Source organism: Platichthys flesus, chromosome 6, assembly GCF_949316205.1.
Source record: "Platichthys flesus chromosome 6, fPlaFle2.1, whole genome shotgun sequence".
In the NCBI taxonomy this organism is placed as follows: domain Eukaryota; kingdom Metazoa; phylum Chordata; class Actinopteri; order Pleuronectiformes; family Pleuronectidae; genus Platichthys; species Platichthys flesus.
In genome coordinates, this window is record NC_084950.1 from 23,802,695 (window position 1) to 23,829,435 (window position 26,741).

A 26,741-nucleotide genomic window follows, 5' to 3' on the forward strand; every position below is an offset into this window, starting at 1 on the left:
GGCATTGTTAAAAATCCCCATCGGACTTATTCTGTTCTATTGTTTTATTAAAACACAGGGCTCACAAATGAAGACATTTATTGTGTCTGTACAAAATCCGGATTTTCTTTGGGGACTCCATAGTTCTTAGTCCCTGTTAATGAAGCTGTTTTTACACCCTAACGTATCATCGCCCGAATGCTCAGCTTTTGTGTTTTTATTACTGTTTGTTATTCAGGTTAGAATTCTGTTCTGCATTCAGCTGTGAGGTGATGTGACGGAGAAAATACCCTTGTGCAAATGTTAGCTGTAATCCAAGCTAGTTTTGAGGATGCAGAGTGGTACACAGGAACAGATATATAAACTCCTGACTGTGTGTGTGTGTGTTTGTTATAAACTACTATTCCACGATGTAGTTCACAAGGAAATGAAGGAGCCACTCACGGCTGGAAACATTCAAATAAAGCAACATTGGGTAAATGGATTTTGTAGTATGGACTTCGTATACTGTCTAATCTGTTGTGACTGCAATGCATTATGGGAGACACTAGGTAGGTAGTTATTTCAAATAAAGGACCGCACACCACAGACTTAATACACATAGAACACATGACGGCGCCATTGACGTGAAGCCAAAGCTTTGGATTCCCCCTGGTGGCTGGCTGCAGTAAAGGGCATATACTCATATGTAAGTGGATGGGACCTGGACCAAACTAAAAAGTCAATCTACATGTCAAATTAATTGTTCTTATCATACTGATGTCAATCAAGGCTACAACTTCCTGTTAAGTTTTGGTTGAATTTGTTATTTAATTATTTAAATAGAGGGGGGACATGTCATGATTGCTGATAACCCTGATCTCTCCTGCGCCGACACTGGCACCGACGCCATCTGCACAAGATGGTAGAGTTCATAATGTGGAAAAACTTTAGCTTCATTTCTGGGATGTCAACAAAACGTAGAAAAAGGTTTCGAACATATGTGAAATGTATGTAGACGCACGCACTTTGGTGTGGGTCAGTTTTAGAAAGACTTGTTCGACTACCACATCTGTTAAGTTGTCTGCGTATTTTTGGACATGTAGCCTGTTAAAGAAAATGATTTATGAAGGAATCACTAGTTTACATCCAGCTTGTTAACTAGACACAGAAATTCAACAGTTTTCCCCTCAAAGTGATTGAAAAAAGGACAACACAAGTCAAATCTCAAAATCTATAGTTTTACTGGAAATATAGTTGATTGAACAAATATATTTATACATTTTTTGGACATCTTTGTCCTTTTCCTATGTGTAAGAAACAGCTTTGTTCTTAATTTACACTGTAAAAAATCTTCAATGTCACAGTTAACACATCAAGACATTTCTCCGCGGTACCTGCATTTTCTGCATCACTGCAATACAAAACTATTATTCAGTATGAAAGGCGCAACACTGTCTTCCCTCAACCAAAGAAGAAAATAGAATGACGCAGGAGTAGAAGGGTTTCCTGTTTCAGAGGGAAGCATCAGACACAACAGGAAAAAAAAAAAAGATCCCTAAAAACTGGAAAAAAAAGTTTGTACAGCAATGGCTCTGAAGAAAAAAAAGATACTTTATTGCATTTCGATTTTTTGGGATGAATTACTGACTTCCCCCTAATTCATCAACTTAAAGAGGCAAAAAGATTAGAGTAAGAAGCAACAAGCATATGTTATCAAAGGAAATAATTTGACATTTACAGTCGATAAGAGTTAAACAACATTGAATCATTTGACTGTTGAAAGCTGATGAGTACCTCTGTGTCTCTAAAGTGCATACAGATAGAAAAATAAGGGTTTCTGAATCATCACTCGTCAGTAGCGTCACTGTGTGCGTGTGTTCATAGCAGTGAAGCTACTGTGGCGTCAGACTGATCAAAGATACCAAGCTGTGTATTGTAATCCATAATATACAGACAATACACATGAAGCCACGGCACAAGTCTCATACTCACTCAGCTTTAATCTAATCAAATATTTCAGAAATATCTGGAGTTTTTTTTATTTCAGAGCAAATTTGTTGATCGTGACTTAAAATCCCAAATCATCTCAAATGTTATCATTCGGATATACTCTCCAAAGAAATATCCCCACAAGTTTGGTAAATAGCTGTGTTGTTGGGTTATTCTGTACACACACATATACACCAGGTGAAAACCTGCTCTGGCACACAGGGTAAGAATGGAGGCGTATCTGCGGTGCAAAGAGGAATTAAAGCAGCTTATCACTCGTGTGTGGATAAAGGCCAAAATTGCACTGGCTACCAATAAATGTATTTATTTCTTGTTGGCTACATCAAGCTAGTTGGATTCGGTGTGTATGAGGTTTCTCATGTAATTGTACATTGGAGAGAAGCAAAGATGTGATCACACCCTCACTCAAGACACCAGACTTCTACTGAGGCTGAAACTGGTTTCTTAGAATTTTCAAACCAATGAACATGTTTTTGAATCAATAATGCAAAAAAAAAAACCTGTGATGCAGTTGATGCCTTTTCAAAGCACATTGTGTTTTGAGCCCAGACTGAACACTAGAGAATGATTTTAATGTGGGGGGAGTCCTACATACTGTCGTCCACCTGAAGGCACCTGTTGGACTGAAACCTGCAAAGCCCTCCAACTAGTTCTACAACAGAGTGTCCAATTGGTCAGACTGAGGCCACACATTTGTATGGTGTTATTATGGGCTTATTGTATAATTTGTACACAACTGTTAGCCATTTTGTTTTTCCCTGGAGCTCTCTTTTACATGGAGGATTTTATCTTTATCCATGCGTTGGTGATTAAAATCTTCTCCCTGCAGCACATACTAAAGCTGGTTTATGTTTCTCATTTTAGTGGCAGACTCACACCAACAGCTTCTATACCAGCTGTCATACCACTTGTTTTTATACTGCTGTTGTATCATGTTGATCAACAGTCAACATAGCACACAACTATTAGAGACGTCTATCATTAAAAGGTTTATTTCTGTAATCTGTAATAGACCTGATTCATATTCAGGGAGAATTTCAAATTTATACACAAAGTTGTTCCCATACAAACATTCAGACTTATTCTATATGTGTGCAAAAAATCTCTTCTACCACTTGTATCAATGTAGAATTATGTCAATAAATTACCCTCATTCCGGGACAGTAGTATTTAAGTTAATTTTTATAAATTAGTTAATTTCATCCATGGTATGTTTGATCGACCGTGGACAGAATTGGACTTTCATCAATTCTTCTACACATTACATTTTTTATATCACTCTAAATAAATTGAGCTTCTATCTGGGTTATTTTTCCCATCATGAGTATGTATCAGTGTTTTCAAGCATTTGGGGAATAAAGACAATTTAACCATTTGTTAATTTGACTCAACTGGATCAAAACACTGGATACAACTCATTTATGTTCATGCCATTGTGTGTATTTGTGTGTCTGGCCGGTTAGAGACGTGTGTCCTGGACCTCATCCTCAGCTTCCTCCGGCAGGGACGAGATCTTGGCGGTCTGCGGCGCGGCCCTCTTGCTGGAGTTGAGGCGGTGAAGCGTTGGGAAGAGGCGGAGCCGGTCGGCGGGGCTCATGGCCTGTTTCATGTGGCTCGTTTCGTTCAGAAGCTTCTGGAGGGAGTCGTAGGCTTTCATGGAGCTGCCCTCGATCATCTGGACGGACAGATGAAATGACAATTTGGTTAAATGTTCATCTGCTGTTCTCATTCTGTGTTTTCACTACTCTACAGTCACACTTCAGTCAATATATTTTGTATCAATCCAAAGTGTGGATCTACACTATATATCTACAGTATGCACATTATTCACCTATGCTACAGAGACTCCTACAGACTGATTCATGCTTCTGCATCGTAGCTACAATGTAGGTGCGCACGTAGCCTACTCACAGGGCTGAGCATTCATAGTCGTGTGTTGGTGTGTTTGAGTCGCGCTGCAATTATACCACCAAAAAGCAAGGGGGCTCTGGTTTCTGGTGTGCTAATTTACACATTTTCTGGCTTCTCTGTTTACTATGATGATTGTTACTTTCAAAGAACTGCAACAAAAGAATTCACAGCTCTTGACTTATCTGCGTGGCCTTGGCTCTGCGTATGCTACGGCATAGCTTCAAAGCTAAAGCATGAATTGGGCTAAAGGCTACATACTATGTTTTCATTTGAGAATGGTGAGCGCGTGCCATTGTAAACAGGACGCTTTTGGTTGTGAGCTGCAGAAAGAGCTTGGCTTCCATCAAGAAGAGGAAATTCTCCCAAAAAATAAGAGCAGAATTGAACTGCACAACAGCTGTTAGCAAAGACAACAGGGTCCCCAACGCTTGGAACAGATTATCGATGTTGTGTTCTCCACTCCTAACCCATGTGACAGAAGTCTGACGAGCCTGTCGATCAAAAGTCATTTAAAAAGGTTTATCATAGCAAGGCACAGCAGGCTGACTGTCTCTTCAGCTCACGATTGGTGCTAAAATCATCATGAAAACTTCAGATGAACAAGTTGTTTGACGTTAACAGAGAGTTGAAGCTGATAAATTGATTTCCAAAACTCACCAGGAATGATTGGCATTCGAGCAGCGGCTCCACTCTGTGCTCTGATAGGATGACGGTGCAGCCTGAGAACGCCTGCCTCAGCGTCTTCCTCAGGACCTGTAATGTTCTGCTCAAACACACACAGACACACAATCGTCAACATCTCCATCGTCATTACCAAAGGCCGTCTCTCTCCACTGCTAACACACATTATCTTAGAAGACATGAAAGAGCAGGCAGTGCTGGCCTCAGGTTAAACTTGATTGCTCATTGCAAGCTTCATTTACTATCATGACCCCCCCTCTGCACGTATGGTTACACATACAGAGGTTCAGAGGTACTGTAAGCACTAAGATTGCCACCACATGTAGTGACAGGAACACTGCACATGCTTGATGTGGCTGACTGATGCTCACTGCGATATCACTTCACAGGATGCTACAAACACAAAGGAAATGACACACAAATACACAACAAAATCCTCGAACACTTTCAGGGGCTTTGGTGTGCAGTAAAAAAATGATTCTTTATGATTCAAAGCTTCTTCTGCCTCTCACTATGTGTCAAAGCGGTACAACTTCCTCATGTGACTAGTCTTCAGATTGAATCAGAGCATTTTAATCTGAGAGCAGAGCTTCGAACACATTGTCATCCTGCCTCTGTGATATCTGGCTCTTCCTCCGTGTGCTTTTCTGTACAGTGTGAGACACAGGGAGGTCAAATATCATAGAGACAATGTGTTTCAGATTAAAATGCCCTAATTTGATTTGATGGCACTAGTGACATGAAAGAGATCTACAGCGTATAAGTGAATCCTCACGTAGCTGAAACTGTCTTGACACATTTTTTCATGTCTACATTGTCAAACGTAGTTCATGTTTGGGCTGTATTTCTGATTAAACTGTCAACACAACATAGGTATGCTTTCAATCTAATATATTGGTGTATAGATCAAATATTTCCTTAATATAAAAACAATGTTATTGGGATTATTAAAGGTCACAAACAAGCTCATCCAAATGTCTCCCCTCTCCTTGAACTGGATCATTTTTCTTATTTCCCATTTTAAATTGAAAAAACAAACAAACTGAGCTTTAAAGTTTGGAAGCTTCATCCCACTAAAAGTTGCAGAACATCGATTTCACTATTGGATTTGACCAGTGTCTCAAACAGACATCATGGCACGTCAGTGGATATGCTGGACAATGAGGTGACAAAACTAGTGCACACACGGACACACACAAACGGTTGTAATGTTTGTGTTGGTACTGACATGGGGTCGAGGTAGGCGGAGGGCTCGTCCAGCAGCAGGATGCGGGCCTTGCTAAGGATGGAGCGTGCAAGACACATCAGCTGTTTGTGCCCATTGCTCAACACGTTTCCTCCATCCTCAAGCTGAAAGTCCAGCTTGTCTGGAAACTGCTCGATCACTGTCTTCAGACCCACCTGAGGACAAACATGACAATTCATTTGACTGAATATTATTGTGTCCTGAGGTCAAGCTCATTCACAAATGATGGTTTCCTTTGATAGAGGCATCAAACCAGAGATCTTCAGCTTCCAGAACGGTTTCTTAATGGATACTTGCTACCATTATGTTGTGATTTCAATTTTATATTTATATTTAGTACCATTTTTCTGATCTCCATATAAAAAAAAAAAAATTGAATTCAATAACAACTCCTGCAGAAAAATAAAAACAATAACCTATACAGTATTAAAGCCTTCTGCCTCTGATTTCCCTGATATCTCAGAGGCAAGATAATGAAAACACAGAACAGGCAAATTCACCAATAGTTTCCCAAACAGCGACTCACCTCCTCAGCCACCCTCCACAGCTCCTCATCACTGTAACGTTCGTGAGGGTCCAGGTTCATCCGGAAAGTTCCAGTCAGAATAAAAACTTTCTGTTCAACAAAACCACAGACAAAATGAATAAATAATAAACAGTCTGCAATTTGGATTATAGAGGAGGCCTGGTTTCATACAGCTATTTTTTGTCTGAAATATTTCAAAATTTGATATACAAACTATATTTCAACTGTATGTCAAAAAACCCAAACTGTCGTTTTGTTAGAAAATGTCGTTTTTCAATAAGGAAAGGCTTGTGGGGAAAGATTTAACATATTATTCAACTAAAATAAAAATACTTAAAAGTGTGATTTCTCGCAGCTTCTCATGAGTGAAATTGTACCCATCTTAAAAGATCAGTCCAGTTTAATGTAAAAGGATACAGATTCAATAACAAAAAGCTTTTGAAGACACCATCTCTCCCTCAGACTTAATTGTATCCTGAATTTCCTCCCTGGTACAAATGTATTATCTGACTACATTTTCTCTGTAGGCTTATCGGTTTGACCAACATACCTGGGGCACCACTCCGAAGGCCTTCCTCCAGGTTTGCAGGGAGACGGAGCTCCAGGAGACACCATCAATAGAGATTTCTCCATCAGTGGAGGCGAGACGCAGCAGAGCGGACAGCAAGGTGCTCTTCCCTGAACCGGTTCGACCCAGCAGACCCATCTACAGACACACAACAACAACAGAAAGATTTCAACCTGCTCATCATGGGAATGAGTTCACAGCTTTTCACTTAATTACCCCGTGTCATTAATTCACAGTTTTACGTATTAGGTGTCCTCAAGTGATTGCATCTACTTTATGAGTATGCACACCTACAAAAAACGATATACTGCATATACACATACATACAGTATATACGATACAAGTATACTCATGACACAGCAAAATGAACAGCTGCCTTGAAAGACTTCCCTCCTCTTTACTGCAGCCTTGTGACAACAATTAGCTCATTAGTCAGGAGGCATAGAGCAGCTAATGGAATGAGGTTTAAACACAGACACTAACTGAGCTCTGCTCTCCTTCAGGATGCATTATGACAAGCTGATACTGACCCATTACTGCCAAGAGAGCGAGAGCAGGCTGATATTACACAATGTATATTGTTTTGACTGAATGTTACAACAAACTGCCACAACTTAAAAAACATTTTCATTTAGTGGCATCGTTCAAAGTGGTCATTGTTGTTTTTTTGGAAAGAACGTGGAAGAGGACAACTGCACTGGTATGAATCTAGTAAACACAGTTGCGTAAAACAACAATGTTGTATCTGACTTATGTATTTGTTCAATAGCTCTACTGGTGTAATTTAAATTTCAAGGAGTTTGAAATCTGTAAGGAAGATATTAGAGATATGAGGTCATATATACATTTGAAAAAATAGAAGCAAAAGCCTGCTGCTGTAGATAATAAAATAATATCATCAGTCTAAAAACACATCTCCCTCAGGGTCTTGATTATTTGTCATTTGATTGCTTTGTCGGTATCATGTTTGAGGATGGGATCTGGACTGTTGGCCCCAGGAAATGTCATTTTGTACATTTATATATTAATGCATAAAAATAAACAAAATAACTTTTGGTCACTTTGGTTGAAAAAGAATAGCTCAGTTTTCATGACTGATCAATTTTCATGAAGAAAGGAGTGTACCGCAGTTTTGCCTATTTGTTGATAACAGCGGGATAATCGGTTTGTTACTGAATTTAGCAACTAGATATGACACGTTGACACAGTGAGACGGCAGCATGAAAACCAATCCATTCAGCTGCAAGTTGGTGAATCACTAAAGAACTGGATAGAATTATTTCTTGGCTTATCACAAAAAAGGACATGTCCACTGTTAGTAAAAAATATTCATTATAACAGCTTTAAACAAGTCACTGCTTGAGTATGTCAGCATTTAATAGCAGCAGACATGAATGTGTGTTGGCTGACAACTGCTAGACGCTGACTTATTGAAGACACTGCTGTGGGAGCAAGGGCAGGCAGGCAGGTCGGTTAGTGACAGACAGTGAGGCTGACCAATCATTTCATTGGGTCTGAAAAAAATTATTGCCCATGTATAAAACCGTCCTGTGAGGACCAAGGACATTCTCTTTTTATCCAGACAACCTAATTTATAAACGGTTATTAAGATGTGAAGAGGATTTCAACAAATACAAAGTGTTTCAAAAATAATACCAGTTACCTCTATGACCGCTCAACAACCTTGCTATGACCCTTTAATTGCAGTGCCCCTCTGGGGACAAACAGTGCTTTGATTATTGAAAATCCATTAAAGCAGAGTTAACATGCGTCACTCTGCCAAGATTCATTAAAATCCGGTTACATACACCCCCCTACCCACATACACACACAGCCATCACTCAGGACTTACGCTCTGCCCCCCCTCCACAGAGAAGGAGATGTCACTGAGAATGGAACGTCCAGCCTCTGTGTATTTGGCGGTGAGGCCCTTGACGTCCATCCGGCCACGGTTGGGCCAGCAGTCTTGAGCATGAGGGTTGTCGATGATGAGATCTGGGCCTCCTTTGCCACTAGACTTTCCGGGCATCGGCTCCTCTGATGGCAGGTCGATGAATTTGAATACCCGATCCACTGAACGCATCTGGGAGGAGGTGGAGAGACAGTGATTACTTTGGTTGACTGGGACGTGTCCAGTGCAGGTACAAATTAACATCACGTTCAGCATCGGGAATTTTTCGGCTCCAATATATCTGTAGATCACTTCATCTATTGTACTTCCTGCGAGAGGGATCCCTCACTTTTGATTCTCCCTGAGGTTTCTGCATTTTTTCCCACTGTTAAGAGTTTATTTTGGTAGTTTTTTTATCAGGGTAGGGTTACAGACAGAGGATGTTGCACCTTGTAAAGATAGTTAAGCCCTATGGGACAGTCTGTGATTTATAAATATGGGTTAAAAAAAAAGGTGTTTGTTTGTTGTTTCCATCCCACACAAGATAGTAGATCTCTATTTTTACAGAAATATTGCATCAAACAAAATCAAAAACGTTTTACAGTGTATTAAATAACCCATGTCCGGTTAATTTATGTATAACATCCCCCCAAAAAATTGCTTGATAATGACTAAAGAGCTATATAGCTCAAAATAGCCATTATCACTGTGATATCAGCAATATCTAACAACTACAAACTTTTTTTGGGGATCATGAAATGTTTTACTTCTTCATAAATCAAACAATCCTTTGTTTATATTTTAGTAGCTACTCTTACCATCACTGGAAATGTTGTCATTCTAACAACTTTCTAAGCTTACTTCGAAAAGTGCCAACGGTAAGTGTGTGTGCATGTGTGTTTGTGTGTACATGCTGAACAAAATGTTCTGCTCTGTCAGCTCCACTAATGAAAGTTGCGGGGAAAACAACCACTGGATGGGCACAAACAGGTTTAAAAGAACCAAACATGGTCTTCATACAGAGTGATGACTGCTGAGGTACCTGCAAATCATCCTTCATTTCACCTTCTACAACCCTTCCGGAATAAATGTAGTGAGTCGCAATGTCATATGACCAAAGCCCAACCCTGTAACTATGTGTCTCTACATTCATTTTATGGACACGTTGGTCCAAAATCTATTTTTCCCCAACACAGGGGGAACTCAATCAATCAATCAAATTTTATTTGTATAGCCCATATTCACAAATTACAATTCATCTCATAGGGCTTTAACAGGGTGTGACATCCTCTGTCCTTAACCCTCAGCAAGAGTAAGGAAAAACTACAAAAAAACCTTTTAACAGGGTAAAAATATGTAGAAACCTCAGAGAGAGCCACATATGAGGGATCCCTCTCCCAGGACGGACAGAAGTGCAATAGATGCCACGTGCAGGACAACATCATCAATAATCAAAGTCTCTAGCAGCATTGATGAGGGTAGACATCCCGAAGGACAACCCACACATGACATGCCAAGCAGTAGGAACTAGGGCAGCTGATGTTCTAACTCTGCCTGTTTGGATTGGGCTGTTTTCTTGGTCTGTGGTAATCTAGCTTGCAGTTTTCTGAAACTGTAAACGGAACCTGTAGTGATTGAGCAGTGGCAAGTAAGGCCCGACCACTGGACTTAGTCTGCAGAGCCACGGCTGCGTTACAAAAGACCTGTTTATTCAAAGTTCATTGAAGCTTGACCCAGTATGCAGAGCTCCTAACGTGAGAATCAGTTCTCGTTGTCATGATCAACAATGTCCCTTACGCTGATTATTCCCAGCTGCCGCTGCTACAGACCACTACTCACCTATTTGATTGAAGTTTTTAATATTGAACATATAGCGTTTCCCAATCTCACCAAATTCTAAACTGCGTTTCCATTAAAATGAACAGTACATGTTTAGTGTGAAGCCATAAGATAAATGGTTCTCTGTATATGCGTTCCAAAAGACGAAGGTTGTGATGTTGTCTGAAAAGTGAGGCTTGCAGGATGTGCAGCAACTGCTCTCCTAACTCCAGTGTAGACCACAGGATGCTCTAACAGGAGGATGGCCAATCATCCAGAGAGTAGGATGTTTCTGGCACTAACGTACAAAACACAGTTTGACCTGCATATTAACTTCAACAACTTACTGTGCTGGTGAAAGTGGAGGGGTGCGGGAAACTCTGAGAAGGTTGAACCAGATGTGCAGATCCAGGTGTTAAAAAACCCAACCCATACATGTTCAGCAAAACCCCCTCTAATCTGTGTGTTTGTAACGCTTGATACACTCTTGACTGGCCATTGGTTGTGTGGTATTTTAATGCAAGTCTGGTCTTACTTCCCTGATGCAAACACTGACAGCTGTGTGTTCGTGTATGTGCACATACCAGTCCATCTACAGTGATGCTGGTGATGACAGCCCATTGGAAAGTCCCCAGGATGAGCATCGCCAGAGCCACAACAATGCCAATCTCCCCGGGTTTGTCCTCTGCAGAGTGAACACACACGCACACAAGGTCATTTATTCTGTCCATTCGAAGCGGTTCTCCCTGATGTCATTGCAGCACTCAGGTATTGCAGCTCTGCTACTGGCTCTATTGGAACCTAATGAGCCGTGAAATGACCCTTTAATCTGCTTTCAACACAAACACAGGCTATGACGCAACAACACGGTCAGTGTGTGCATGTGTACTTGTGCTTCCCATTCATTTAATTCAACAAACACATGCTTCCTTTTGTACATGACATTTTATCCGGTGGCATTCCAACACACTGACGCTTCTTCACTCGATAGGCCCAGTGGAAATAATGAGGTGTTTACTAACTAGCTTAAAGGAATTTCAAGATGTTCCCTCTCTCATTTCCAGCAGGGCGACACTAGTTCATACCGCAAGTCTATTATTTAACGCGTTATCATTACACATGTTTTTGATATGTTGTTTTTCACATAGCTACTTGTGTTTCAAAAGGGGACCAATGAGATCTCATGCTTTCATTGTAGTCTTCCTGGTCCGTGCAGATACTTTCTGTTTTAGACTCACACTTAACAGGAAACTTCAGCTGCACTTAAGGTATTAAACAATTCGTTTTTCACCTGAGAATCTAAATTAACCATCTATCTATCCCAAGTCATCCAATCACTTACGGTTGGTTCCCACAGCGATGAAAGCCGCCGCACTGAAAAACAGGACAAAGATCATGTCGCAGCGGAAAAGGAACCATCGCAACGTTGACAGGTAGTGGAACCAGGTGGCTGTGTGGGTGTTCAGCGCCTTGTGGAAAAGCATTTCGAAGTAGGTCTGACGCCCAAATGCACGAATTGTCCATAAACCCTTCAGTGAGATGATGAGGTGGGAGAAGATGGGGCTACGAGCTGCAGGAGAGGAGAAGAGGCATATTTTAAAAGACAGCAAGGTTTCAATTCATGCCGTTTGAAAAGGATCTTATTTTGCTTACTGCAGAGTGAAAATCTGTTTAGCTGGTTTTAGCAATGAAACAGCTGAAGTAAGAAAGAACAAGTGGCTCAGATTAGAGCTAATGAGTCGTGTTTGATGAAGGGGAAAAAAGGGTTAGGGTTAGGGTTAGAGAGGCAAAGCATTTCAGTACAGAAAACATGTTTCATTGCTTCAACAGGCAACCAGCGTCAGATGGAAATTACAGTTAACCAATTAGGATGATTTTGCTTAATCAATCATGAGATAAGGAGGAAGACAGATGAGGCATGACAGAAAATAAAGATTTGATGGTGAAACATGTTACTACTGAAGAGACTTGGAGCTGAGGCTCAATAAGCAAGAAACACATCAACATTTCCAGGGAAGAGAGTGGACATCAAATCAAAGCCACCTACTTTAAGCTACCGGAATTTAGAATAATATGGTTTGAGATCATATAATCCTCTGAATTTCATCACCTACTGCTATATTAAACATTGAACTCAGCGGGCTCTTGGCATCAACACAAATTTGACATATTCTAGTTTTACAGACACAATGTGGTTATTTGAGTGATCAGTCGCCTGCGTAGAAATGAGGTATGGTGTTTTATTTAAGTATAGGTTTCACAAATAAAATGCTTAATCTTGGAAAATAATTTTGGATCAAGATTTTTCGGTCCAGAAGGAGAATTTTACTTTATCCTTGTAACTGAATGACTTTCTTCTCAAATTACAATTTTATTCTTGCAACATTGTAACTTTTTCTCGTAAAAAATTTGGAATTTTATTCTTAATTCTTCTTTAATTATTTTCTTGAATATGGCCCTAATACTCTGTTGTGTGTAACAGTTGTTACAAAAAGGGATATCTTTTGGTAAGCGAGTCTACCTTGATCATAGAGGAACCTCAACATTTCAGTTTTTGTATTCATATTGATGGGACAGTCCACTGCCACATGTTAAAAATTTCAAAATGTGAAGAAGATCACTTGTACAGTGAGTACATAGTTCAATATACTACATTTTAAAATTATTTTACCTTCCTTCTAACACATTTTAAACAGCACGGTTTTCAATTGCATGCTATCTGTTTTTCAAGCCACTTCCTTTTCAAACCTTTTCTTTATACACTATCCTGTTTAGATAGACATCAACACGGTACTTTGACTAATGTAAACAGAACCTTCTAATAAATACTTGAGTGACTAATACCCATAATTTCCACTGTATTTTGTCTAACATGCCGCATATCACACAAGAGGGAGCGACACCAGGATGGGGTAGGAGGAAATCCCTGCTCGGCTCATTTCTCTGACCCCGACGTGCTCTCAGCTGCTCCGGAAAAACCTTGCCATCACCACCCAAACAAACACTCACTGACAGAGCTGAGAGCAGAGCAGGGAAGTCCCCAAAAAAACAGCGGCATGTTCAGCAGGGGTCTGGTGACCTGTTTTCTCATCTTCTGACTTTATAAACTTGCTTTTGCTTGTGGGCTGTTTTTCTGAACTGAATCTTAAATCTAACTGAAATAAATATCAACACACATTGTGCTCTAAAGTATATATACTATGTTAGCATGAGTAATCAATGTAATAATCAACCGTATTCTAATCTCATTCAACACCTCACCTCTAACATTAAACAGGACCACAGAAATCATACTTTGCCTTGGACCAGGCTTTGTTCACCATACAATCAAAGAGGTTAGGTGTAGACTTGTAGTAAGACATTTTAGAGACTGTAGGGGTTTTCACAATGTAATTTCACAATCATATTGGCCTAAGTATAAAACTAGAGAAGCACTCTGAGAGCAGGTACCTCCACAAAGGCTAATGTCTTAACTCATCAAGTTAAAGAGGGCAAAATAAAACCTAAGATCTGCCTGATTATCCAAATCCGCTTCAAAATCGAAGGGGTTCTTCCTTGTGTTGTGATTAACCCCCAAACAAAATTTAATGGAAATCAGTGTGATTTTTGAGTAATCCTGCTGATTTACAAAACGTAGAAAAACATTGTAAACTCAATGCAGGAAAGATTAATCATTTATAAGATCTTACAAGATCTCCAGATTCAATGGAACGAACAAGATCCACTGATTTTGGTAAATTGAATTAATGTAAAACATCATCAGCAGTCTAACCATTTCTGTGACACATGCTTATTAAAACTCATTTCTCTAGGTCTGCTTGAAGATAACTGAGTTTAATGCTCACCCCCCTCTGAGGGCGTCCATCAATACTCTCCTAAAGCTCTTCCTCTGTCATGTTTTTGTTCTTCAGCTTGACCTCTGCCTCCTTGGCCCGGGGCCATCCACCAGCTCTGCCCGCTTATTGCCAGTTATGATGACTGTGGTGAATGCCCTCCCCGCATCACTTCCTTTGTTCGCTCTATTGGTCTTCCTATCTTGTTTTCACTTTTACTCTTCCTGAATATTTGACAGTTCATTATTTCGGCTTTTGCTGATCCTTCTCTTCATGTTGTCTTCCTTAGCTCTCAATCCCATAAGCAAATTAATTTGATTGTCTATTTACAGGCATAACAATTTTATTTTATAAACAATATATATTCCAACCTCCATTCGAGAATATTTGTTTGGAATAACAAATATTGAGAATATTTGTTTGGAATACATTTTTTATCTACATTTTGTGTGGATTGCTGTTTGTATTAGAAAAACAGCCTCCTAACTCTGAAGTCCTAATGCAATGTCATGATGCAAAATAGCATTTTCTCTGCTTGTCCTTTCTTGAACAAGAACTGGACTACACTAAAGCTATTCAGGATATACAAACTCGGCTAAGAGACAATGCTCTACTTGGTTACACTACAGACAAAAACACAGCACAAATATATAAAATCCACACACACTGACACAGGGCCCTCAATCTCACCTTCAGCTTCCAGTAGTTTGAGTTGCTGTCCAGTTCGTAGAAAGTACTTCCTGAGAACAACAAAAATAGCAGCCAAAGGAATAGCAGCAATGAAGATGTACGGCCGCATGATGGAGACAGTGAAGATGGCACCCGTAACAATCAATGTCAGCTGGCGTGAGAGGAAAAAAGAGAATAATTAGATGTTGAGTTAAACAGAATAAATAAATCTGAGTGTGTATGTACAAGTCAGTTATGTTGTTTTACATTGTCCATCGCGTTGGTCGAATACCTGTATGAGGTCAAAGAGGACCAGAGGCAGCATGTCGTCTATAGTGGCCATGTCCTTGGTGAATCTGTTCATGATGCGACCTGGAGAAGGAAAAATAAGAAACAAATCAGAAACTGCAATAACCACATTGTTGTTATTCAAGCTTCTGACAGCCAGTTCAGTTTCACTCTACAATACTTTTATTTCATGAGATCTTTAACATTGACCCCTGAAAGCTAATCAGTTATTATTTAAGTCCAATTGTCAACTGGTCAACATTTGAAGACTTGAAATATCATGTTCAAGAGGGCAAAAAGATTTTGATTAGGTCACTGTGACATTGACCTTTGACAAACTCAACTCAAAAATGTTAATCCATGACTCCAAGTGAATATTTGTGCCAAATTTGAAATTCAATGCCAAAAGATGCCAAAAAGGATTTTCTGAGGTCCTTGACCTTAGAACACCAAATTCTGATCAGGCAATTCACGAGTTCAAGTAAAAATGTGCACTAAATTTAAAGAAATTCTCTTAAGGCATTCATGAGATAGTGTTAATAAGAATGGGATATACAGAAATCGTATAACGATGCCTCAAGCTGTCACCAGTGCGAAAACATAAACACTAATTCACATAGTTTCTTTATGAAGCATCCCATTGGTAACAGAAAATATTTTATAAGGGAGAAATAAACCACTGAATAAAAAGTTTGTTACAACAAAGATGGTGGGTAAATGACACATAGACTGCAACTCTCCTAATTTATCTGTCTTCTGCATTAGGAATTGTGCATGCAAAGTAGATGTAGAACCTTAGTGTGTAGTTGGGGGAAAGCTTTGGTGATTTCCCCGGCACAATAACTCTGGCAATACTTTGGTACAATGTTTAACATGACTTATAAGTTGTGGTTCTACAGCAAAAACAACACCTCTGAATTTGTCCAATTTTTTTTTACCAAACAAAAAAGCCTTGAACATTTCTAAGTGAGAAAAGCACCTGTCTTCATGGTGTTGAGCACAGACATGGGGGCTCGCAGCACAGCGCTGAGCATCTGCTCGTGCAGTCTTTTGGACACAGTGAGTAATGTGTGCACTAACGGGAGACCCCTGAAGAAGCCCAAGGCAAGCACACTCTCCGAAGTGGCCACGTAGATATAGATGATGTAATAAGCACTGGTCGGTGTGACGATTACTGCCAGATGAGAGGGGAGCGAAGAGGCATTCGGGTGCTGGTCACTGATGAAGTTGGGTGATGAAGGGTTTGCGCCGTCCCTCCAGATCTTTCTGGTAGAACAGAGCAAAGGATGAAGACAAAAATATGGACTGAATTGTAGACTGATACCAGGCACGGAATAGATCATAGCCTTGCCACTGCCAGTCTCTTGAATTTTAACATAACAGATACCAAAATGTTTATGGTTGAAACAGTTGTGTAAATGATAATTTATCAATCAATTACCTAACTGGTCTCAAAAACCAACATTTAAAAGAACATGCTCCTGAGAAAAATTTTATAAAAATGTGGAATTTACATGACCATTTCAAATTATTTTAACTCATGTTTACCATTTATAACATTTATATACTTCAACATATTGCATTCAAGTCCTGTAGAAAAGAAAAACTATGATACTTTGATGCCTTTGTGGTAACTATAACCATTGTAACAATTGCACTCATAAATCTTGAAACACCTTCAGCATGTGTTGAAACCTGCTTTAGCAGATTACAGAGTTTCAGTACAGATATCATTATATTGATCTTACGCAGTTATGAGATAAATGCCAATGACTGAACCAGCAACCTATTGGTGGAAAGAAGAAAAACAAACGGTTACTACTAAGTTGAATTAAATTGATATCAATTTAAAAAATGGTGGTGGCTTAACCTCAATGACGAAGACTAAGACGATGAAAATGAGGACGTAGACTAAGCTCTTATTGGTGGTGATGTAGCGCAGGTAGGTGCTCCAGGAGGTAGTTTCAAAGACATTCTCACGGTCATCTGCAAAGCAATGCTGTGGAGAAACAGGATTACTCGTAACATGCAGTAACACTGAACATTAACTCTTATTCACTTGAAAATGAAAAGGTGAAATTATACATTCAAATAAATCTACTCATCTACTCTAATACACCTTGAAAAAGGTTCTACCTCCATATCTTCTTCATCCACTTCTTCACTAATGTCATAAACGCTGTCCTTGGATAAGCGACGGGCATAGATGTCCAGCTCAGACGCCAGATCGCACTGCGGTGTTATGGACAGTTTTCTTCTGAAGGACGACTGCATTTGCTCTCTCCGCTCATGACCCTGTGCGTTGGTGATGAATGCCAGGACCGACTGGCGCCTCTGCCCGTTGAAATGCTGCAACCCATGGTGGTACATATTCCCCCTGGGGAGCACCTCCTCTACCTGATCATCCTCGGGTACCACAGAGAATTTTCTCTCTGAAAGTCCACAAACCCCGTCCTCTATTATTGAGGACTGTGATGCGTTTAAAGTCTGTTGCGAGTTCCCAATGAAGGAAAACTTGCGGGCAGCAGCCAGAGGGCTAAGGATGAGGGACTGTTTGCGTTTTTCTGGGTAGCCATCGCCCACAGGGTGGCCTTGAGATCCAGAACCAATTATTGGAGGTGGTTGCTGGCGAAACGACTGCCGAATTGTGTCTGGTCCTCGGAAGCCGGCAGTTTCATCTACGGAGACCCTGCGGAGGGTTTCTGTGAGAATGGAGCTGCGTCGCTCTGCGTTGATGTTATCGTAAGCTTGAAGGCCAAGGAGGAGGGAGCTGAAGTCGGGGCGCTGGGCCTGCAGCTCTGAGAAGGTGCCATAGAAGTAGCAGTCGCCATTGTGCAGCAGAATAATTTTGTCTGCCCGTTTGAGATGCTCCAACTTGCTGGTGACCACGATACGAGTCTTGGAGGCCATAAGTTTACAGACGCATCTGTGTAGTGAATCAGAAAAGAGAGATTGTCATCAAGTGTCACATTTTACTTCTATTCTGAGAACCACTCCTTACTATAAAACAAGCTGCTTGTGGTGTGAAATCCGAAAAGAATAAGTTTATATTACATCAACATAATTATTTGTTATTCAACTTAAAAGAAATATAAAGTAAAAAAAATAAGAAATCCCATTTCCTGAGAAGGTTAGAGTGACCCGTCAAGTAGTGTGTGGTTTTCACTAGCAGAGATAACCTTGACCTTGAATGTAAACTTCCCCTCAGCTACCCCCACCGCCCATACATGAAAGACTCTCTGTATGGAAACACACTTCTCAAAGATCTCTTTCTCTGTCACGATGTCCAGGTGGGTGAAAGGTGCATCCAGCAGGTAGAGGTCGGCATCTTTGTACACAGCTCTAAGAGAGATAACAAACACATGCAGAGTGAGTTAGACAGAGTCAGGTAAAAAGCAGGGGAATTGTGACAAATCGTGACATATAGCAAACATATTTTACAACAAGATAAAAACAGAAAATAGTGAGAAAAAAAATAGGGCTCAATAAGAGAGACAGAAAAACATCATATCACAATAGTGTAAATGAGGATGTCAGGTCCCTATGGGAATAGATCGATTGGGTAAATACTAACAGTGATGGAAGGAGCTAAAAACCAAGTGAGTGGCTGCAAATTTATGCCCACACTTTAAAACAGTAAAACATGCAGAGACTTATTGGAGTAATAAAGCTAAACTGAGGCTGTAGAAAGCACTAATCAGTGAAGAGTGAGAGCATAAAACAGTCACACAGAAAAGTGTGAGAGGGGACTGTTATCAGCTTTTGAATTTAAGATGATCTCCTGATTCATCAGACTGTTGGGAAACAATACGGTAACAGGACATCAAAACCTAGATATGTTGCTTTTAAAGAATAGGACATTTTTTATATTAATAAATTATGTCCTGGTGATTTAATTTATTATGAGCTACAATATATCTTCACACCTAATGTATACAGAGGCTGGGGTATACAGTGAAAGTGTGGTGATGTTTAAAAGGAAAACAAAATTCTACTTGCTGTAAGTCTTAAGAGATTTGTTTTCATTAAAGGGTTATTTGTCCTTTTTCTATTTCATGTTCTATTTCTGTCCAAAAACAAGATCAAACCAAGACAGGACAAAACAAACACAGCCATTATAACTAATGAAAACGGGTGAATGACAGATGGTCGGGTGAGAGAGGTAGTACCTGGCCAGGCCAAGGCGAGCCCTTTGACCACCACTGAGGGTTACCCCGCCTTCAATAAGGAGCGTCTTGTCTTTCTCAGGCAGCAAGGCAAAGTCCTTGAGAGGGGAACAAGGGATGTGTGGGTCAAACACAGATTTTTGTACAACAGCATGAGGTACTGTCAGACAATAAAAGCATTATTAAAAACACATCAAAACGCTGAAGGCAGTCAAACTGATTCAACCCAAATATTTTCTTGCATTACTCTACTCGTGTATCAGAGTAAAACTCATCACTCTTTGCTTTCCTACATGGAGCCTTAGTATTTAACATTTACCTTTTTTTAAATCATTGCCTGTTGTATTTTCTAAAGTATGAATAGTCATGGAGCATGCTGTACTGTACCAGTAATCTAAAGGCTACAGTTCCTGAAACTAGGTCAGTAGTTTGAAGATATGCCGTCAGCTTAAATTGTATCCACTTATTCTTTATAAATAAAAGTTGGGGGTCTTACAACAGAATATCAAAATATGGCATATTTCTAACTGGTGAAGTGTTTCAATGAAAAGGGGGAAAATCTAAATCAATCCAAATGCAAATCCGCAGCAAACACCATAACAAGAGTAAGTGTTTGTTTTTCCTGCAGATGCAGCAAACTCCCCTTCATGATGTATTCAATGAGGTTCTTAAACAACTGTTATGGTTAGTTGATATATGGATCTTTGAGTTTTGTGTTAAAGAAATTAAAAGTTCATTGTTGCTGTTTTAACAAATCAAAAGAAAGTATTTGCCTGTCTCTATTTACTAACATACACTATCAATCTTTTTTATAGTTCAATACAACTGCAGCTATTTCTTCTCACACACTCAGCACTTTGTGTGTGACAAACACATGATGTTCACCTGGTAATCTGACTAATTCATGTTCAGCTGATGATCAATGATTTATTGTCAAACCACACAAAAGACACAACTCACACATGGCATGAGAGGCACATGAAGTACATGTCACAAGGAGAGATATATGGTGCATTCAGTGGTAAGTGACAATGAAAATAGACGCCCACACCGATAAGGATGAAGTGACAGCACAGGTTTATCATCGTTAAAACTTCATACCTGTTTATTGTCGGCTTCCGCTGTCCTGACAGGAGCGCATAGGGGATCAAGTTAACAGGTTGTTTAACAGCTTGTAAAATAAGTCAGCATAGTAAAAAGACATGTTGTGTGTCTTACTGTGAACAAAAAGCACCTCCCGGGCCAGCAGCCTCGAGGCTGGAAGCATAAGATGAGTTTACAGTGGCAGGACCACCCAGGGCTGTCTGTCTGGAGCCTTAGGGGCAACAATAGTGAGGAATTACAGTCACAAGCCCACTAAACAACTCGTCTCTGTCTGGACAAATCTGCTTTAATTGTCACTCCAGCCTGTCAGGGTTGCCCTGGGGATTTTTCGACAGTAGAAAATTCAGGAGAACAATTATTTGCGATTAGTACTTAAGGTTAGGGTTCATTATTTGTTTTTGTAATAATTTTATCTTCCATTACTTCCATCATAGCTATCAATAAGGAAAATAAAAAAAGCTGTGTCTGTGGCCCCTCGAAGGACGTTTATAACCACGACCAATCATTTAATTTGGACAGGATGAAATAATTGGCAGGCAAACCAGTCCGTCACCAACCAACCTGCCTGCATGCCAAATAGAGACGATAGTCAGAAGTTAGCGAGCCAATCACAGAAAAGTTGTCTTGCAGCAGTTAGTCAGTGCACATTCATGTGTTTTGGGGGCAGAGCTTAGAAGAGAGGGCCGATGGGAGGAAGTGGGGTGTGTTGGTCGCATGTTTTCAAAGTATAGCCTGTTATTGCTAGCTGTTCTAGGATTACCAACTCCAGCTTTACATGTATTGGTAACTGAATATTTTGCAGAGTCACCACTTCATAATGAATCTTTGAATCTACTCATGTATACCCAACCTCTTTTCATTTATGATAACCTCATTCTCACTTCTATTAGCAAAGAAAGTTTCAGTTACAATCAGTTAAGTGTTCGAACAGACATAGATTGTGCGTTTGAATAATATTACATCACCTTGTACCAACTGTGATGTCATACTTATACACAATAAATAAGAATTACTTCAAACAATGCTTTAGTCTCTTTAGTCTTTAGTCTTGTCTCTGACACCCGGACCATCAGCACTGGAGCCCCTCAAGGTTGTGTGCTCTCTCCTCTCCTCTTCTCCCTCTACACCAACAACTGCACCTCCAGCCATCCCTCTGTCAAACTCCTGAAGTTTGCCGACGACACCACCCTTATTGGATTAATTTCCAATGGGGACGAGGCCGCCTACAGAGAGGAAGTTAACAGCCTGGCTTCCTGGTGCAGCCAGAACCACCTGGAGCTGAACGCTTCAAAAACTGTAGAGATGGTGGCAGACTTCAGGAGGAGCCCAGCCCAAACCGCCCCCCTCACCATGTGCGACTCCCCAGTTAAAACAGTGGAGTCATTCAGATTCCTGGGGACGATCATAGCACAGGACCTGAGGTGGACGGAGAACATCACCTCCATCACCAAGAAGGCCCAGCAGAGGATGTTCTTCCTGCGGCAACTGAGGAAATTCAGCATGCCGCGGAAAGTGATGGCTGAGTTCTACACAGCCATCATTGAGTCCATCCTCACCTCATCCATCACCGTTTGGTTCGCTGCCTCCACTGCCAAGGACAAGGGCAGACTGCAGCGGATCATTCGGTCAGCTGAGAAGGTCATCGGCTGTGACCTGCCGGCTCTCCTAGACCTGTTCCACTCCAGGACCAGAAAGAGAGCAGGCAAGATCATCGCTGATCCTTCCCATCCCGGTCACCACCTGTTCCAGAGACTTCCATCTGGGAAAAGGTTCCGGGCCGTCAGGACTAAAACCTCGCGTCACCTGAACAGTTTTTTCCCCATGGCAGTGGGGCTCACAAACAAGCCCCCCCCATCACACTGACTCTGCTGACCCCCCCCCCCCCCCCACCCTCGCACATAATTTATAACACTACATTATTGGCACTACCACCAATCTTTGCACCTTAAAACCGAACACAACACATTTACTGTATATATTATTTTTTCGATATTGTTGTTTTTTATATTGATGTTTATATTGCTCTATATTGTTGTTTTTATATTGTTGTTTGTAAAGTGCACCAACCACACCAAGGCAATTTCCTGTATGTGAAAATATACAAGGCAATAAAAAGAATTCTGATTCTGATTCTGATTCTGATTAGCTCCACCCCTTTCATCTTAGAGGAGGCTTCAAGACTCACAAAGCACACAGACAGACTTCCTGTCATTTCCACACAGTACTTCATGTAGCTCTACTGACAGTGTGACTCCTGTCCATGCTTTTGTTATTTAAGTTTCACTGACGCTTCTCCTCAAAGACAAAATGGAAGCTGGCTTTAACACGCAGATGTCAACATTGCCTGCCAGCTCTGTTTGCTGTGACAACATGTTGTGTTTTTAAACACAACCCGTTAGGCACTGTCATTGTGACAGGAAATTGGAGCTGGTAGTAAATACATTTGATGACATGAGCTGCTGCATTGATTCTAGTATAAATAATACTAATACAGTGTATGTAATGTAACAGCAATTCAAAGTGGCCATTTCTAGAACGTTTGACTTTTTACATTACTCACTGTTACTTCACTGTATTTATAATACTCACTTCTTGTATGCTTGACAAGTACACAAGGTTTCTGAAGATTATCTGGGTCAAATATCTAATTCTTAGAGTTAATATCTAAATTGTTAATGTCATAACCCTAACCCTAACCCTAACCATGTGCATTTCTTTGTGGTCAAAACTCACTATCTTCTACTGGCTACTCCCAGCAGGATGAAACACCATCTCAAGCAGGTTACTTGAACATGAGGAGTTCAATGTGCCACTGGATTTTAACATGTTTGTGATGTAGTAGAACAGATCATTTGTAGCGTGAATGTGCCGTCGAGAAATGTGCAGAAGTTATGTGATGCAGTCCTGTCAACGCAGATGATAGGAGCCAAGGTAAAAGGGAGGGGCTACACAGTGTAAGTATGGTGTTCCTAATAAAGTACTTGACAAGTGAAAAAATCATGTCTAAAACAATCAATATTATGTTTCATAGCTAACAAATCCACAGACCTGATGGTTCGCCTGTACAACCCATCTGTATTGTGACGTCCACTGCTGTGAACCAAAAAGCTCATATTCCATCCCACTGAGATGACGCAGGATTTCCATGGCAACAGAGACAGACATTATTCTGCTGAGAGGCCGTCACTCAACAGTGAGGCTCATAAGTGCATGTGTGTGTGTATGTGCATCAGCATATGAGACAGAATATCCAGGCATGTGTGTCTTTGTGTGTGTGTGAGGGACATAATGGGTGTAAATGTGGACTGGGGTGAAATCTGAACCTGCTTGATGCTGTGCAGAGTCTCCAAACGACGAGAAGATGGATTTACTACAGAAAACTGCCATGAAACATTGAGGCATTTGTGACTAAAACTACACCTTCTGTCATTTTTCACAGTATGTGATTTACAGTGACTCAACATATACCATGTTCATCGCAGTTTCACCTTTGTTTGCACTTTTATTCGGTGGCTGTGTTTGTCCAATATGTGTTCCAAACATATTTTCTCAAAATATGGCTAAACCAACTCTTTCATCATCATTAAAAGCCTTGATAACTTGTATTTTCTTTTATGAACAATGTTTTGTTTGATTTAAAAGCACGAGATCTGGGTAGTTTACATAAGAAGCATCTAGGAGCTTTTCATCTAACGACTGATAACGAATTAGTCTCTTGGAGTTTCAGGTGTAGACAGCAGATATCCCGACCCAGACTGTTCACCGTACACTGTTAACAGTCCGACTAGTTTCTTTTATAAAATGAGTCAAACGTTTCTCGGCAAAAACACTAACAGGGATACTTTGCTTAGGTGGTGTAGGTCTGGGATACATTTTGGCTAATCTCTATTAACAGATATCTGCTTGTGAATGCAGCTAAATTAAAAAGCTGATAAATTTTGGTCAATGTGATCCACTTCTTTTGCTCTTCACACAGATTGTTTAACGGTGGGAAACCAAAGCTGGCACAAACGTGCTCAATATACAAAAACACTTAATCAGAAGAACAGAAGAAGAGAGAGAAATGAATGTACCTCTTCTAGCTGGCAGGCCTTGATGATGGAGGTGTAGCGGTACTCGTCGTAGGTCAGGCCAAACAGGATGTTGTCACGGATCGTCCCCGGCATGATCCAGGAAGTCTGAGGTGAGAAGGAGATGCGGCCGCTGTGTCTGATTTTACCCTCTGATGGAACCAACTCTCCAAGGATCATCATGAGCAGGGAACTCTGGATGAAATGTAAAAAAAGATGATGTGTATGTGACTACATTTTATAAAGATTTTGCTGTCTCATGGAGCAACTTTAATTGCGTCAGTACTTAAGGTTGCTGTGGTTCTTTCAGAGGATACTTAGACCAGATGTCTCAATATAGATAAATTCAGGGTCGGTTGTGAGTTTAGTGTAGTCTCTGTTAACACTCATTCATTAATAAATAGCGAATGAGAGGATTTCTTTGACCTACCTTTCCTGAGCCAGTGGATCCAGCCACTGCCAGCATCTTGCCTTTTTCCAGGTACAGGCTGATGTTTTTGAGGACAGGTGTGACGTAGAGGTTGGTGAAGAAGAGGCCGGCGTCACCGTTCGGGTGTCCATTTGCTTTGCTTTCCTGCTTAATCTTCTCAAACAGCGCACCGATGCCCTGCAGAGGAGTTGAAAAAAGGGGGGAGCCTTTTACTGATGGGAACAAATCTTTGGCGGATCTGAAGATATTACAAAAAATATAATATCTCTGATAAAAAATAAAATTGTAGAATACAAAAACAGGACAACAGAAACATGCAATACATTGTGTGCACTTTACCTGCATTTTATATCAATATATATATAATATATAATATATCAAACATTTATCTTGATTGAACAAATTTTACATCTATCAAATAATCTCAGAAAACTCAAAGCATATCTTGAGAAACATTCCTTTTAAATTTTATTGAATAAAAACAGGCTACCTCTGTAGCAGCCGCAGTTTGGACTCATCAACGTAAGTGACTTTCGTTATAACAACAGCAAAGACATTGATTCTGCAGTTCAGGGTTCTGCATACTGAGCTTCACTGAACTTTGAAAGAACAGGTGAACAGCTCTTTGTGCAGTAGTGTGAAGCAGTTTCAGGCTTCTGTGGACTGAGTCCAGCAGCTGGTCTTTACTTTCTGCAGCTCAATTCCTGCAGGTAACTTTTACAGTTTCAGAAAGAAAGCTGTAAACTGCATCACCACAGGTCAAACAACTCACTCCAAACACTAGGTTTACATAAATACAACAAAGTGTGTGTATCTGTCAAGCAGTGACACCAGGCCAACAACTGTGAGAAACCAGAGACTCTCAAAAGACAGAGGACAACTCTCAAAGCCTTCACAATGGCCTCATTTCACCTCATCTGTCACTGCCTCTGTAAAGATTAACGGGTGACACATCTCGCTGGCAGAAAAAGGGGAACTCTGCTGGACTCGCCGGCTTAATCATCGACCTCAGTGACATTCTATGGGCCACCTTTCCCCTAATGGTTGGGCTTGCGGTGGTTTGTGTAGGTTTTGCTAGTGCAATTCTCATTCAAATGAGCTGACGTACGTGTTGTCAACAGTAAAGAAAGGCAACACCCCTCCTATTCATCTGCGAATGGCACTTTCCAGGAAAAGGAGAAAGCAAGAGGAGAATCTGGGAATTAGGTGATGAGCACAACCCTCAATGTCAAAAGGAGATTCAGTGTTCCCAGCCAAGTTTGGTGACGACACCAAGGTAATTCATTATGTGAAGTGATAGAAAAAAAAGCCAGCGTTAGATATTAGTTTTTTCTCACGGTACTGGGTGGTCAATAAATTTCAGCAATTAGACTAAGTTTACAGCTTCTGCCTATAGATAAGATTATACTCCCCATTCCCAGTGATGATGAGGCTGTCACTAATTTACCTGTGATGCACACTGGATTAAGGGGCGGTAGGAATTTACCTGCTTCATATATATCATTGTCCTCTCACAGTATTGACACACACATACTGTAAATCTACCGCAGCCTGTCATGTTGAACAAGC

At 40.5% G+C, this 26,741-nt stretch overlaps 1 protein-coding gene across 1 annotated transcript in view; it reads right to left on the minus strand.

Annotated features, from left to right (window-relative positions):
- Positions 1-1,185: 1,185 nt before the first annotated feature.
- The window catches only part of cftr (CF transmembrane conductance regulator), a 40,694-nt gene continuing 15,138 nt past the window's right edge, over positions 1,186-26,741 (minus strand). Inside the window, exons 10-27 of the mRNA XM_062390413.1 lie at positions 25,173-25,349; positions 24,746-24,937; positions 19,572-19,666; positions 18,658-18,744; positions 17,539-18,328; positions 17,273-17,401; positions 17,151-17,188; positions 16,382-16,668; positions 15,407-15,486; positions 15,136-15,286; positions 11,955-12,182; positions 11,197-11,297; positions 8,756-8,986; positions 6,886-7,041; positions 6,336-6,425; positions 5,792-5,964; positions 4,540-4,645; positions 1,186-3,646 (exon numbers count right to left, since the gene is read on the minus strand). Coding sequence (XP_062246397.1) covers positions 3,431-3,646; positions 4,540-4,645; positions 5,792-5,964; positions 6,336-6,425; positions 6,886-7,041; positions 8,756-8,986; positions 11,197-11,297; positions 11,955-12,182; positions 15,136-15,286; positions 15,407-15,486; positions 16,382-16,668; positions 17,151-17,188; positions 17,273-17,401; positions 17,539-18,328; positions 18,658-18,744; positions 19,572-19,666; positions 24,746-24,937; positions 25,173-25,349 — 3,327 coding nt within the window. The 3' untranslated portion in view covers positions 1,186-3,430. The remainder of the gene's footprint in view (positions 3,647-4,539; positions 4,646-5,791; positions 5,965-6,335; positions 6,426-6,885; positions 7,042-8,755; positions 8,987-11,196; positions 11,298-11,954; positions 12,183-15,135; positions 15,287-15,406; positions 15,487-16,381; positions 16,669-17,150; positions 17,189-17,272; positions 17,402-17,538; positions 18,329-18,657; positions 18,745-19,571; positions 19,667-24,745; positions 24,938-25,172; positions 25,350-26,741) is intronic.